At 38.0% G+C, this 14,663-nt stretch overlaps 1 protein-coding gene across 1 annotated transcript; it reads right to left on the bottom strand.

The window, feature by feature from the left end:
- Positions 1 to 10,956: 10,956 nt before the first annotated feature.
- On the bottom strand, positions 10,957 to 12,828 carry LOC132304616 (probable receptor-like protein kinase At5g38990). The gene is made up of 3 exons (XM_059802365.1): positions 12,268 to 12,828; positions 11,704 to 12,204; positions 10,957 to 10,998 (listed from the first exon to the last, which is right to left on the bottom strand). Exons 1-3 carry the CDS (start codon positions 12,826 to 12,828, stop codon positions 10,957 to 10,959), a joined length of 1,104 nt encoding a protein of 367 aa, XP_059658348.1.
- Positions 12,829 to 14,663: the final 1,835 nt, after the last annotated feature.

Here is a 14,663-nt window from a genome sequence, read left to right as displayed (position 1 = left end):
TTTTCTTAAAAAGGGTAGTGAAGTAAAATCCAAAGAAACTAGAATACCTAAATTATCGACTTTATTTAAATCGGAGAAATGATTTGGAGTCGCTCTTATGAAATTAAGCTTACTTAAAAAAGTTCTTCGTGACCATGATGAATGTAGTTTTTCATTCAGGCGATGTAGTATCGAACATTGACGGATGTATAATTTAAATACCTGCGGATAGGGAAAGGTTGTTAAATTAACGCACTATCTCATAAGATTGAGATAGGCTCTACAGATTACGATAAGGATTAAACCTATAGATTACGATAAGGATTAAGACGACGGTAAGTATACGTTACATCCTAACCTAAGCCCTATAAATAAATGGGCTAATCGGAGTTTTAAGGTATGCAATAGATCCTAACTAAATTTCTTGATTTCTCCAGAGAGATTACTTTGTATACTGACTTATTCATCGGAGCCTACTCCACCGGTAACACACCGTTGCCTGTAGGATCACATTTTTTTTCTTTTTGTTTAGGAAGTCAGATCAGATTCGGGTTGCGCAGAATCCATTATCAACAGTTGGCGCTGTCTGTGGGAAATGATTTTTTTTCTCTAAACAAAGCATGGTTCGATTGCGATCTGGTCTGGCTGCTGGCGAGGATGAAGCGTTGCAGACCTCTGCTCAAGGGGACTCGATGAGGTAACCCCCCGTCGTCCCAAACGATCAGGAACGCGTCGCAGCGTTGGAACAACAGGTTCAAACCTTAAATGAGGGAATTAACCAATTAGTCTAGCAAAATGCGATGATTCTGCAACGCTTAGCCGCCCCCAACGTAGTGAGGAACAGTGAAATACCTAACAATGACTCCCGTAAGATTGACAACGACGTTGAGCTTAGTCAAATAGGGGGTCAACAGAGAAGCCATCACCATCGGTCTCCTGAACAAAATACCGCCAGGCTTCGTGGAGATACATCTGGTTGTGTTGATGACAAAACTGAGGATGGCACTCATTTCGATCTACAGATGCAAGATCTGAGAGCTAGGGTCGAAGACATCATGCAAGCGATGAAAGGGAAGGGCCAGGCCGCAGTGAACGATCTAGTACAGAAGACCAACCTAGCATTTAGCCTAGTTGTTACGAGTTGTCCTCTGTTGAGAAAATATGTATCATATACTATAGTATAAGATATTTAAATATTATTTGTAAATATAATATTTATTATAATAATCTATATATATATTTATATAGTTTAATATCAAGAAATTAAAACAATAAAAGAACCTGATAAAGTTGAGGCTAGAATTTAATTCTATAGCCTTAAGACAGATACGCCCCGCTACGGTGCTAACGGACTCTTCGGCGTCTATCCCCCAGGATACAACGACTTTTCTTCCTTTGGTAGTAGCACTTCAAACCAATGGAATAGGCAAACCGGCTCGGTGAAGTACTCTCAGACTCGGATTTGGACTCGAAGTGAGTGACTAAGGTTCGAACCCAATTAGTTAGGGTTGAACCCAAACAGAATCCCTAAGGTTTGAACCCAATTGGTTAGGGTCGAACCCAAACAGATTATAAAAGAAAAAGAGGGAGAAGTAAATTCAGAAGAGAGAAGATTTTGTTCTGAATTTGGTGTGTCTTGAAATGAATCCAAGGAGGGCTATTTATAGGCTTAATGGTGCTTATTCCAAATGGGTGCACCCATATTCCGAATGGATGCAACCATTGTGGACCAATGAGACATTAGAAAGCCAAAACTGATTTAGGTTCAAAAGGTGCAACCCTTGGTTCAAACAAAAACTGTTTTATGGTTTTTGATTTGAATTTAAACCCAAAACAGATTAATCCGATCCAGCCCAGTAAGCAAACTTCGGCCATTAATTTAGCCCAGCCCAGCGTGCTCCACCCGCAAGCCCACTTAAATAAGTCCAGTAGACAAATAAAATAACCACACAGGCCCAGTCCAACTTTGTGTAAAAAGGTTAGACCCATTTTACAATTAAGCCCCGCCCCGCCCAAGCCCGGACCGGGCAGGCGGCGCGCGCGTGTGTGGTAGTTGGTTCGGATCCAGGCTAGCCTAGGTCCTCCCCCTCTTAAAAACTTGGGTGCCCTTGGGCCCAAACCCAAATCCCATACTAGACATATATATACTCAAGGTTGCTTTGCTACTTTTTCGATGTGGGACAAGCATTTCCCACTTTATTCACACCCATTTAGGCTTTATAAATCACTTACTTTGGAGCCAATTTCTCATTCACCCGGAAACGGATTTGAGAAAATAAATATACCACGTTCATCTCCTCGCAGAGAGGAACGCGCTCGTCAATAGATTCGCAAAAAATTCTTAGCGGAATCTTTTAAAAATCCTTCCAAAGTTTGCGTTTTCTAATGCCATTTCCAACAATCCCCCACATGAATGAAAATTTGCGCAGATTACAAAAGGAGAAGATACAGACACTATAGAGAGTACTATTGGAAAGTTACTGCATCGGGATAGGTAGCTTTTGGCCTTGAACCTTCTCTAGTGTATTACTATCGGATTTACTGGCTAACCAGTGAACATGATGTCTTGAACTGTTCAGCCGTTGATGTAAACCAAGACAATAGCAAACACACAATTCCTTCCCACACAAAGTCGGTTCTCACAGTTGTGTTCATATGGCCCTGAACAACGCATGGTATTTCATGAGCGCTCCAGAAAACTTAGCCTTAGAAGTTCTCATAGAAGCGACCCCACTTCACACTCATATAGGTGACTTCTTATTAAGAGTATCCTACCATACCCCACTTGAATTTTTAAGGTATAAGAGTCATTAAAAGCATAGCTTATCCTACTTATCGCTGTAGGTAACACTGTCTCATCATAGAAATGGGTAGAAGATTGAATCTTTCCAGTGCTTCTGGTGAGCCATTCAGAATTTCTGTTGTCCCTTTGAACCTAGATCTTGGGATCTCCAGTCAACTAGGTTGGGTTTCCATTAAGATGACTCGTTAGCTTTCGGCTTTAATCCCATTCCCCTCGATGAACTATACACTTGCTCTCTTGTCAAACCTTTTGTAAATGGATCCGCTAAATTATCTTTTGACCTGATATAATCTATTGAGATTATCCCATTTGAGAGCAATTGTCTAACGGTATTATGTCGTCGACGTATATGTCGAGACTTACCGTTGTACATATTACTTTGTGCCCTTCCAATTGCTGATTGACTATCACAATGTATACATATAGTGGGCACCGGTTTAGGCCAATTTGGAATATCTTCTAAGAAATTACGAAGCCACTCAGTTTCTTCACTAGCTTTATCCAAAGCAATAAATTCAGATTCCATAGTGGATCTGGCAATACAAGTTTGTTTTGAAGATTTCCAAGATATGGCACCTCCTCCAATAGTAAAGACATAGCCACTTGTGGATTTAGAATCCTTTGTATCTGATATCCAATTAGCATCACTGTATCCTTCAAGTACTGCTGGATATCTAGAATAATGTAATCCATAACTTATAGTATATTTTAAATACCTTAGAACCTTAATTATTGCAGTCCAATGGTTCTTTCCTGGATTATTAGTATATCTACTCAATTTATTAACTGAGTATGCTATGTCTGGTCGTGTGCAATTCGTCAAATACATTAAGCTTCCTATAATGCGAGAATACTCAAGTTGTGATATGTTAGGACCAGTATTTTTCGATAAATGAAGATTTACATCAACAGGAGTCTTTACAAGACTACTATCCTCTTTATTAAACTTTTCTAATATTTTCTCAATATAGTGAGATTGAGATAATACTAGACCATCTGATGTTCTAGAAATCTTAATTCTTAGTATGACATCAGCTATGCCTAAATCTTTCATATCAAAATTTTTGGTCAACATCATTTTAGTAGTTTTGATTATAACATCATTACTACCCATTATTAGCATATCATCCACATATAGGCACACAATGACATATCCATTTTGAGTGTTTTTCACATACACACATTTATCACACTCATTAATTTTAAAACCATTTGACAACATCACTTTGACAAATTTTTCATGCCATTGTTTAGGTGCTTGTTTTAATCCATATAAGGATTTTACAAGTTTGCACACCTTCTTTTCTTTTCGTGGAACTATAAACCCTTCAAGTTGTTCCATATAGATTTCCTCCTCTAATTCACCATTTAAGAAGGCAGTCTTAACATCCATTTGATGTATTTCTAAGTTTTGCAGTGCTGCAATAGCTAGTAACAATCTAATGGATGTTATTCATATGACTGGTGAATATGTATCAAAATAATCCAAGCCTTCTTTTTGCCTGTATCCCTTAGCAACAAGTTGGGCTTTATATTTTTCAATTGAACCATCAGGCTTCATCTTCCTCTTGAAAATCCACTTATACCCTAAAGGTTTAGTACCAGGAGGAAGATCCACCAGCTCCCAAGTATGATTTTGCATGATGGATTCAATTTCACTATTTATGGCTTCTTTCCATAAATTAGCTTCAGGAGAAGACATAGCTTCCTTGTAGCTTTGTGGCTCATTCTCCAATATATATGTCAAAAAATCAGGACCGAATGACTTAGACGTTCTAGCTCTTTTGCTACGTCTAGGTTCTTCCTCATTATAATCTATAGACTCTTGGTCTATATTCTCTTGTATATTGCTATTAGCAGTATCATAATTTCTTTTAAGAGGATTTTTGCATGGAAATATATCCTCAAAGAAATAAGCATTCCTTGACTCAATAATTGTATTGACATGGATATCAGGAATGTCTGATTTATGCACAAGAAAACGATATGCACTACTATTCTGTGCATAGCCTATGAAAATACCATCAAAGGTTTTTGGTACTATCTTAACTTTCTTAGGAGTAGGAACCGCAACCTTAGCTAAATACCCCCACACTTTTAAGAATTTATAGGAAGGTTTTTGACCTTTTCATAATTCATAAGATGTCACATTTGATTTCTTTTGAGGTACCTTGTTGAGAACATAATTAGCAGAGAGTAAAGCTTCCCCCCATAAATTCTGGGTTAAACCGGAGCTTATCAACATAGCATTCATCATTTCTTTTAAGGTACGGTTTTTGCGTTCAGCAACACCGTTCTGTTAAGATGAATAAGGAGCGGTAGTTTGGTGAATAATACTATGTTCTGAGCAAATGTCAGCGAATGGTACTTCGTATTCACCCCCTCTATCACTTTTAAACATCTTTATCTTTTTTCCAAGTTGATTCTCAATCTCATTCTTGTAATGTTTAAACATTTCCAAGGCTTCATCTTTACTTCTTAACAAGTATACATAACAATATCTTGTGCAGTCATCAATAAAAGTAACGAAATACTTTTTCCCACCTCTAGTTGGCACAGATTTAAAGTCACAGATATCACTGTGAATTAATGCTAGAGGTTCAGTACTTCGCTCTATGGAGTGAAATGAAGTTCTAGTCAATTTTGCTTCTACACATGTTTGGCATTTTTGATTTAAATCAATATTAAATTTAGGTATAGATTCCATGTTAATTAATCTACGAATAGTATCATAATTAACATGTCCTAACCTACCATGCCATACATTAGATGAGTCAATCATATAAGCAAAAGAAGCACTAGCTTTATTATTATCATTAATAGCTTTGGGTACAACAGTCATTACATTGAACTTAAATAGTCCATTACTTAGATACCCTTTCCCCACATACACCCCATTCTTAGTCAACACAAACTTGTCAGATACAAAGACCAGCTTGAACCTATTCTTGCTTAGAAGTGACCCAGAGACCAAGTTCTTCCTGATGTCTGGTACATGCAGCACATTATTAAGAGTGAGCTCTTTCCCCGAGGTCATTAGTAGCTTGATCTTTCCTTGTCCTTCAACCTTTGCAGTAGAAGAATTCCCCATGTAGAGTTGTTCTTCATTATCTATAGTTTCATAGGTAGTGAACATCCTCTTTTCAGAGCAAACATGACGAGTAGCTCCTGTGTCCACCCACCATTCTCTGTTGTTGCTCACCAGGTTGATTTCAGAAACCACAGCTGAAAGATTTAACTCTGATACATCAGCTGTCAACTTATCTTCTTCAGCTATGTGCACCTCAGTGGTCTTCTTCTTGGGGTTATGATGTGTTTTGCGGCTACGACAATCTTTAGCTCGGTGTCCTAGCTTGCCGCATATGAAACACTTCCCAGTGAACTTCTTGTAGTTTCCTTGGCTAGGACCTTCTCCAGAGTGCTTCCTCTTCTTATTTTTCTGTCCTGCTTCCACTACATTTGCCTTTGACACCATTGAAGAATTTTCGGCTCTCTTTTCAGATGTACGGTTATCTTCTTCAATTCTTAGCCTGACAATTAAGTCTTCGAGCCCCATTTCCTTGCGCTTATGCTTCAAGTAATTTTTGAAATCTTTCCAAGTAGGTGGCAGCTTTTCAATGATTGAAGCTACTTGAAAAGATTCACTCAATGTCATCTTCTCAGCATGTATCTCATGTAGGATCAGCTGGAGCTCCTGCACTTGGCTCACGACTGTCTTGGAGTCTATCATTTTGAAGTCCAGAAATCGTCCAACCACGAATTTCTTCAAGCCAGCATCCTCTGTTTTATACTTTTTGTCTAACGATTCCCAAAGTTCTTTAGCAGTATTTATTGGACTGTACATATTATATAAGGTGTTGTCCAATCCATTGAGGATGTAGTTCTTGCATAGAAAGTCTCCATGCTTCCATGTATCAACAGCTCCAAGCTTGGTAATGTCTGTATCACCCTCATCTAACACTGGAGCAGTCTCAGTCAGATACTTGCTTAGATTCAGAGTTGTAAAGTAGAACATCATTTTCTGTTGCCACCTTTTAAACTCCGTCCCGTTGAATTTTTCGGGCTTCTCCCCATGACTGACGGGAACATTAGGCACGGTAATACTCGTACTTGCCATTTGTCTGTTATATATTGATATACAGATCACGAGTTAAATTATAATAATTATAACAACAATAATAATTAAAAAATTATTACTATAGTATAAAGTATCTGTCTTAAGATTGTTGAGAAAATATGTATCATATACTATAGTATAAGATATTTAAATATTATTTGTAAATATAATATTTATTATAATAATCTATATATATATATATTTATAGTTTAATATCAAGAAATTAAAACTATAAAAGAACCTGATAAAGTCGAGGCTAGAATTTAATTCTATAACCTTAAGACAGATACGCCCCGCTACGGTGTTAACGGACTCTTCGGCGTCTATCTCCCATGATACAACGACTTTTCTTCCTTTGGTAGTAGCACTTCAAACCAATGGAATAGGCGAACCGGCTCGGTGAAGTACTCTCAGACTCGGATTTGGACTCGAAGTGAGTGACTAAGGTTCGAACCCAATTAGTTAGGGTTGAACCCAAACAGAATCCCTAAGGTTTGAATCCAATTGGTTAGGGTCGAACCCAAACAGATTATAAAAGAAAAAGAGGGAGAAGTAAATTCAGAAGAGAGAAGGAGGGCTATTTATAGGCTTAATGGTGCCTATTCCAAATGGGTGCACCCATATTCCGAATGGATGCAACCATTGTGGACCAATGAGACATTAGAAAGCCAAAACTGATTTAGGTTCAAAAGGTGCAACCCTTGGTTCAAACAAAAACTGTTTTATGTAAAAAGGTTAGACCCATTTTACAATTAAGCCCCGCCCCGCCCAAGCCCGGACCGGACCGGGCGGCGCGCGCGTGTGTGGTAGTTGGTTCGGATCCAGGCTAGCCTAGGTCCTCCCCCTCTTAAAAACTTGGGTGCCCTTGGGCCCAAACCCAAATCCCATACTAGACATATATATACTCAAGGTTGCTTTGTTACTTTTTCGATGTGGGACAAGCATTTCCCATTTTATTCACATCCATTTAGGTTTTATAAATCACTTACTTTGGAGCCAATTTCTCATTCACCTGGAAACGGATTTGAGAAAATAAATATACCACGTTCATCTCCTCGCAGAAAGGAACGCACTCGTCAATAGATTCGCAAAAAATTCTTAGCGGAATCTTTTAAAAATCCTTCCAAAGTTTGCGTTTTCTAATGCCGTTTCCAACAACCTAGCAAATTCAAGATGCGAACTCTTGAGAGCTTCGATGGGACGTGGGACCCTCTCAATCATTTGGAGACCTACAAAGCTCTTATGTATTTGCAAGCCGTACTGGACGAGATTATGTACAGGGCTTTCCTTACCACACTAAAGGGTTGGGCTCGTCTCTGGTTCAATAAATTAAAGCCAGGCTTCATTAAAAACTTTAATGAGTTGAGCAAACAATTCAGATGACACTTCATCGCTGGGCAGAGGCACAGGAGACCAGCAACACACTTATTGAATGTGAAGCAGCAGAAGAGAGAGGCCTCTTCGTGATTACATAAGTCGTTTTAACACTGAAATACTGCAGGTAGAAGAGGTTGACGACAAAGTTGCCCTCACAGCTTTATAGGAGGACTACAAACCTCTAAGTTCCTATTCTCCTTGTCAAAGCATGGCAGAGTTGATGAAATGCTGCAGGTAGAAGAGGTTTACGAGCATGGCAGAGTTGATGGTTAGAGCACGGAAGCACATGAATGCTGAGGATGCTATGAATGCACGAAAAAACAAAGATGGCGAAGATAAGAGGTCGGATAAAAAGAGGCCAGCGCCTAGCACTAGGGAGGAAAAGGAATCGAAGTACAAGAAATTCTCAGGCACCTAGGCTGACAGATCGTTTCGTCGTTTGGTGAGCCCAGGCAGGTATAATAACTATACCCCTCTCAATACATCTGTAGAGCAGGTCTTTCTGCAGATTTCAGATAACTCATCATTGAAATGGCCGCCAAAGTTATAAGTTGATCCAACAAAGAGGTTTCGAGATAAATACTGTAGGTTCTATTGGGACCACGGACATAACACAGAAGATTGTTTCGACCTTAAGAACCAAATCGAGAACCCTATTCGCAAAGGTCATTTAAGTAGATTCACAAATGGGAATGGAAAAAGAGGCTCCAACCCAGCCCGAAAGGGCCGACATGATCGCTTTCCTCAACACCAACCAATAGGTGAGATCAGAGTTATATCGGGTGGCTTCGCTGGTGGTGGCAAGACGAGTTCGGCTCAGAGGGCTCATGCTAGGAGAATTCGGAGTTTTTCAGAGGTGAATGAAGTTGGGTGATAATTCATCTAACAAAATTACCGCGAGTTGAGGAGCCGAATATAACCTTTTTTTGAAGAAGATGACAAGCGAATTCACTAGCCCCATGATGATCCTTTGGTATTTTCCATGGTTATCCCTAATTTCACTGCTAGATGAATACTGGTTGACAATGGCAGCTCAGTTGACATACTATTTCTTAGGGTGTTCGACAAATTGAAAATTAGCTGGAAGAAGCTACGACCCATGAAGTCATCACTGGTGGGATTTTCAGGCGACAAAGTATATTAACTAGGGTAGTTACCTTTCTGGTCACTACAAGAGCCCATCCAAAGCAGGTCACTGTGATGGTGGACTTTCTAGTGGTGGACTGCCCATTATCATACAACATTATCCTGGGGAGGACAACCCTGAATACCATGAAAGTAATCTACTTCCCTTGTTAAAGGGTGAGCTGAGTGAAACTCATACTAATCTACTTCCCTTGTTAAAGAGTAAGCTAAATAAAGCTCATAGTAATCATCCTATATCTATCAAATTAAAAATTACATACAACCCCTTAATGTTCATTTAACTACTTGAAAATTAATTCCCTTTGAGGAATTATTTCTAATAATTGAATAAACCCAATATTTATGAATATTATAAAAATTATAAGTATCAGTATTCATGAAATATTGCAATTATGTCTACTACTAAAATTAATATCCATTAATCATTATTGTTAGGCCACTTTGGTAGCTACCAACCTTTCTATAATATGAATATTTAATTACCTAGTGATAAATTTAACATTAAGTTACCCACCACATTATGCACACATAATTTACAAAGTCAATTAATTAAACTGCTAGTGGGTATCCAAAAATTTAATAGATACATATACTGTAGTGTATATTAATAAACATATATTTAATCATGTACAAAACAAAAAGACATGATTACAATTTGAGAACCTCGTTTTACGCAGCAAAATCATAAACAAAAGTTCATTCTTTATACACAGTGTTCTAACTTTCAACTACTATATATAATAATGAGATATATATGTATAATATATATATACAACTTTCTGTACACTCATCCATTATGTACGAAAATCAAAGCAAGCTAAAATTGTCTTATAATATATAACTTTTAACCATTATGTAAGCACGAAAATCGAAGTATCATTATTTTGCATTAATTGTTTAATTTCAACAAAAACAAATCATAGCAATACCACATACATACAATTTCTTCAAACCAAATAAGGAAAAACGGTACTGTTCATGAAATTGAAATTTTTTGATCATGACAGGCAAGTCTCAATTAAAGCAGTGAAACAAATATAATTAATTTTAATTTAAACTTACACATTTATTTATGCAAGTATAATTGAAAAATAATGAGTTCCAAAACTATGGGCTCTGATACCACATGTAAACTCTAATTAATTTGTGTTAGACTTTAATCACAAATAATCATAAATCCCAAGATCTTAACTTTTAACTTTTGTATATTTCGAATCACATATTGATATATGCACAGGTTTGCACTCGTCCAGATATTGGATTTGCAGTTAAAATGCTAGGCAGATACCAAAGCAATCCAGAAATGTATCACTGGAAAGCTGCAAAGAAAGTCATGAGATACTAACAAGGAACAAAGAATTATATGCTCTGGTATCACATGTAAACTATAATTATTAGTACAAAACATTAATCACAAATAAACATGAATTTCAAGATCTTAAAACTTCATTATTTTCACATAGTCTATAATGCATAAATAAATAGTTAGATATAAATATCTCGATTTGTAATTGTAAATCTTGTTGAGATCAAGTCAAACATCGAGATCCTTTTTGCCGAAGAACAACGTGATAAACTGCAAGTACAAACAATAGCCAAAACGTGTGGAAACTGATTTTTCTCTCTTGGCCTTTTGCACACATAAACATTATACGTGTTATTTTCATTCGCGTATATAATTGATGGGAATATACACATTTATAAAGGCAGAGAGATGATTAATTTTTCTTTTAGTAACTTTTAATTTCATTCTCCGTCAAAGTAAGGAATAAGTAGGAAAACACTTTTCCAATAATTAATTACCAAAAAGATAATTTATAAGTTGACCAAATAATATAATATTAATATAATATTTATTTTATTTAACCACCAAATAATAAAAATAAATCACATATCTAGATCATGTGTGTCACAACTATAAGAAAATACCTTACAATAAATTGTTCATATGGATTTAAACCATCCCCAATGTGATGTAAACTTTATCGGAATGACCTTGCACCTGTTTACCAATCCAATTATCCAAGCTCAGGATGTCTCATTATAATTCAATAGCATAATTAAGCAGTCAGACGAGATATAAAGGTTTAACCTGTCCATTCGTTACTTTTAGTGAAATCAATACCGACAATGAGATTACAAGACTTGAGTCCAGCGCGTGCAAGAGACTCACTCACCTGCAGAGAAGGTAATTAAAGGTAACAAGTCTTGCCTGTACGAAACATGAATTGTTTAGGCTGAAAATATAAAGAAAGAGAGTAGTTGTTTCATCTGTTGTTACATCTCCATAACAATCTCTAACTTCAAAAATATCGTGAGGCTCAGCCATTCTTTTGATCATCTTATACTCCACTGCGGCATTAACAGTTTCCTCCACTTCTAGAGCAAACTTGAGTGTGCGCACAACCTCAGTCATTGGAGGGCGTTCGGCCGCTCTAAGAATTAAGCATTTCCTAGCAATTTCCACAAACAGTATTAAATAAAAAGGCGATATCTTTCTAGTCAGATACGGATCGATGATTTGTTCAACTGAGCCCGCTTCTATGTATTCTATGGCCCACGTGCTTAGAACCCTCTCCTCTCCCTCCATAGATATTGATTTCCTAGCGCACAACACTTCAAACAACACCACGCCGAAAGAGTAAACATCAGATTTTTCCGTATCGACAAGTTTCCCAATACTCTGGATCGTATAGTCAACTATACCCACACATTCTGTGAAGATGAATGAGACATTCTCGGGAACCAACAAGGATACCTTAAAATCTGAAATCTTTGCAACCTATTTTTGATCCAAGAGAATGTTAGACTATTTAATGTTACGATGGAAAATTCTCTGCCTCACACTTGTATGAAGGTATTCCAGTCCTTGTGCCACATCAATGCAGATTTGGAGCCTCTGCTTCCACGACGCAGGATTATTATTATTGCTGGAATTGTGGAGACGATCGAATAGGTTTCCATTGGCCATGTATTCGTGCACCTGGATCATCTCATGACCATCATAGCAGTACCCCACCAAGGACACTACATTGATGCATCGAAGTTGGGATTGCACCTCCAACATTGTGCAAAAATTATCATAGAAGAGATCATTGGCTATGAACCATTTGATAGCAACCTTCCCCATGTTTTCTATATAACCCTCGTAAACCTTCCCCATTTTTATTCGGAGGCGATCATTGAAATTGTCTGTAGCGGTTCCAATCTCTGCCAATGAGAAACGACGACAATGTACTTCTGGCAGCCGATAACCTTTTCCCTTCGAAGGTCTCTTTCTATGCCAAAGCGAGCCCCACAACCGCGACCCCCATGATGGTCCATTATTTCTTCTAGGAGAAATTCTATAAACCAACAAGATATCATTTCTTACCTCCATAGGAGGTACACTGTAATGCTCAGACATTGGGGGAGAATCCTCCGACGAAATACTCCATTCAGTTTACTTGTTGTCATTCCCACCAACACTGTTAACCTCTTGCTCCATATAAGAGTCGATCCTTCCCTGAAAGTCCAATGTAATTAATTCAAGTCCCGCCACTATTTCAACCATTGTAGGCCGTTCATTCGGTTGAACATGAAAGCATTTGTTTGCAATTTCGGCAAACCCCTTTAAACAATGAAGTGAGGTTTGCTCTTTCACACTTGGATCAACGTGCTGATCAAGTGTTCCCATTTGGATGCATTTTTGGGCCCATAGAGCTAAACTCCGCTGCTCTTCCTCAATTGTAAAATCAACATCCCGCCTCCCACACAGCACTTCAAACAGGTACCACACCTAGCACACCAAATGCATAAACATCTGATTTCTTAGTCAGTCTTCGAGTCATAAAATACTCTGGATCTAGATACCCGAATGTACCTTTAACATCAGTGCTAATGTGCGTGCACGATACATTCGCATTGTCCATCTTGGACAACCCAAAATCAGAAATTTTAGCTACCCAATTTTTATCCAACAAAAAGTTTGAGCTCTTCACATCACGGTGTATGATACCGTCGTGGACACAGCTACTCGTATACAGGAACTCCAACCCACGTGCAGCCAATACAGATGTTTAGTCATCGTTCCCAGGAAAGAGGATAGTTACCACTACCATTTATACTAGTCTTGTGGAGATGGTCAGCAAGGGTCCCATGAACCATGTACTCGTAGACCAGGATCATCTCCTAACAATCATCGCAATAGCCAATTAGAGAGACAAGATGATTGTACCGAAGCATAGAAAGGGCATTGATCTCAGCCCAAAACTCATGAACCCCTTGTTTGGATTGCGAATTCAACCGCTTTATGGCCACACACCTTGTCCTGTCAATGAGCCCTTTATACACGTTACCAAATCCACCTTTACCACTTACTAGTTCATCATCAAAGTTGTTGGTGACCAACTGGATCTCAACAAGTGAGAAGCGTCCATGCAACTCCTCCGCTTCCAATGACGAAAAGCTCTTTATTTTGCTAGAGTTTGATTCTAACCAATTTAAATGGTAAACCAGAAATTCAATAAAGTGAGTGCAAGAATTATACCCGTTGCAATCGTATTTTTGTTGCAAAAAGCTGAAAATAATTTTCGGAGTCTTGGAGTCCTAGATGTCGGAGCGTATGCTGTGAAAACAGGATTCACTCCAGCGAGACTATTGTCGGGGTTGCTCAACTTAATTATCTCTATACCTTTGAGGATGGCATCAACTTTTTTAGAGCTCGACTCATACTTCTGCTGCAAAGTTACGATTAGATCATGTCTGCACTCCATCCGGTCTCCTTCCATCATGACCACATAGTCCTTGTATGCTGGAACCCCATATCCACCGCCCACATCAGCATCAATCTCAATAAACTTATTGTTTATTAAGAGATTAAACATTTTTTGCGCGCTCTCAGTGATGATGGATTCAAGCTCACAAAAATGAAGCCTAACTAAATATCTGATACCCAAATCTACTGGTAATTTCCATGTGAAGTTGTAAACTTGGTTTGTTTGTTGGTTCAAATTAATTGACCATGCAGTTTGATAAACTTTAAGCGGTGCAGAATATATGGGTATGTTTGTGTATGTGATCATATTTCTTGTACTGACTTGTAAAAAACTTGATTGTAACTAGTAATTTTTGTCCTCATACCACATACGAAACATGCCCAAATCTTCTTCTGGTAAAATGAATTTCCGACCAACATTTAACCGGTAAACTATCTCTTATGTAATGTCATTATCAATATGGTATCGAAAAAACTTATTGCCA

The sequence above is a fragment of the Cornus florida genome, unplaced genomic scaffold (assembly GCF_030987335.1).
Source record: "Cornus florida cultivar Cherokee Brave unplaced genomic scaffold, ASM3098733v1 CherokeeBrave_3.0.0_Hap2_Chr04, whole genome shotgun sequence".
NCBI classification, from domain to species: Eukaryota; Viridiplantae; Streptophyta; class Magnoliopsida; order Cornales; family Cornaceae; genus Cornus; species Cornus florida.
Note: the sequence above shows the minus strand (reverse complement) of the source record. Positions and strands in the feature narration are given on the sequence as shown.

What these genes read in the sequence shown, in the direction of transcription:
- LOC132304616 (XM_059802365.1), bottom strand. Translation starts at nt 12,828, where the DNA reads ATGTCTGAGCATTACAGTGTACCTCCTATGGAGGTAAGAAATGATATC. An exon ending in TGGAATACCTTCATACAAGT is followed by an intron (nt 12,205 to 12,267) that starts GTGAGGCAGAGA and finishes GATCAAAAATAG; the next exon opens with GTTGCAAAGATTTCAGATTT. An exon ending in TTAGAGATTGTTATGGAGAT is followed by an intron (nt 10,999 to 11,703) that starts GTAACAACAGAT and finishes TTGTACTTGCAG; the next exon opens with TTTATCACGTTGTTCTTCGG.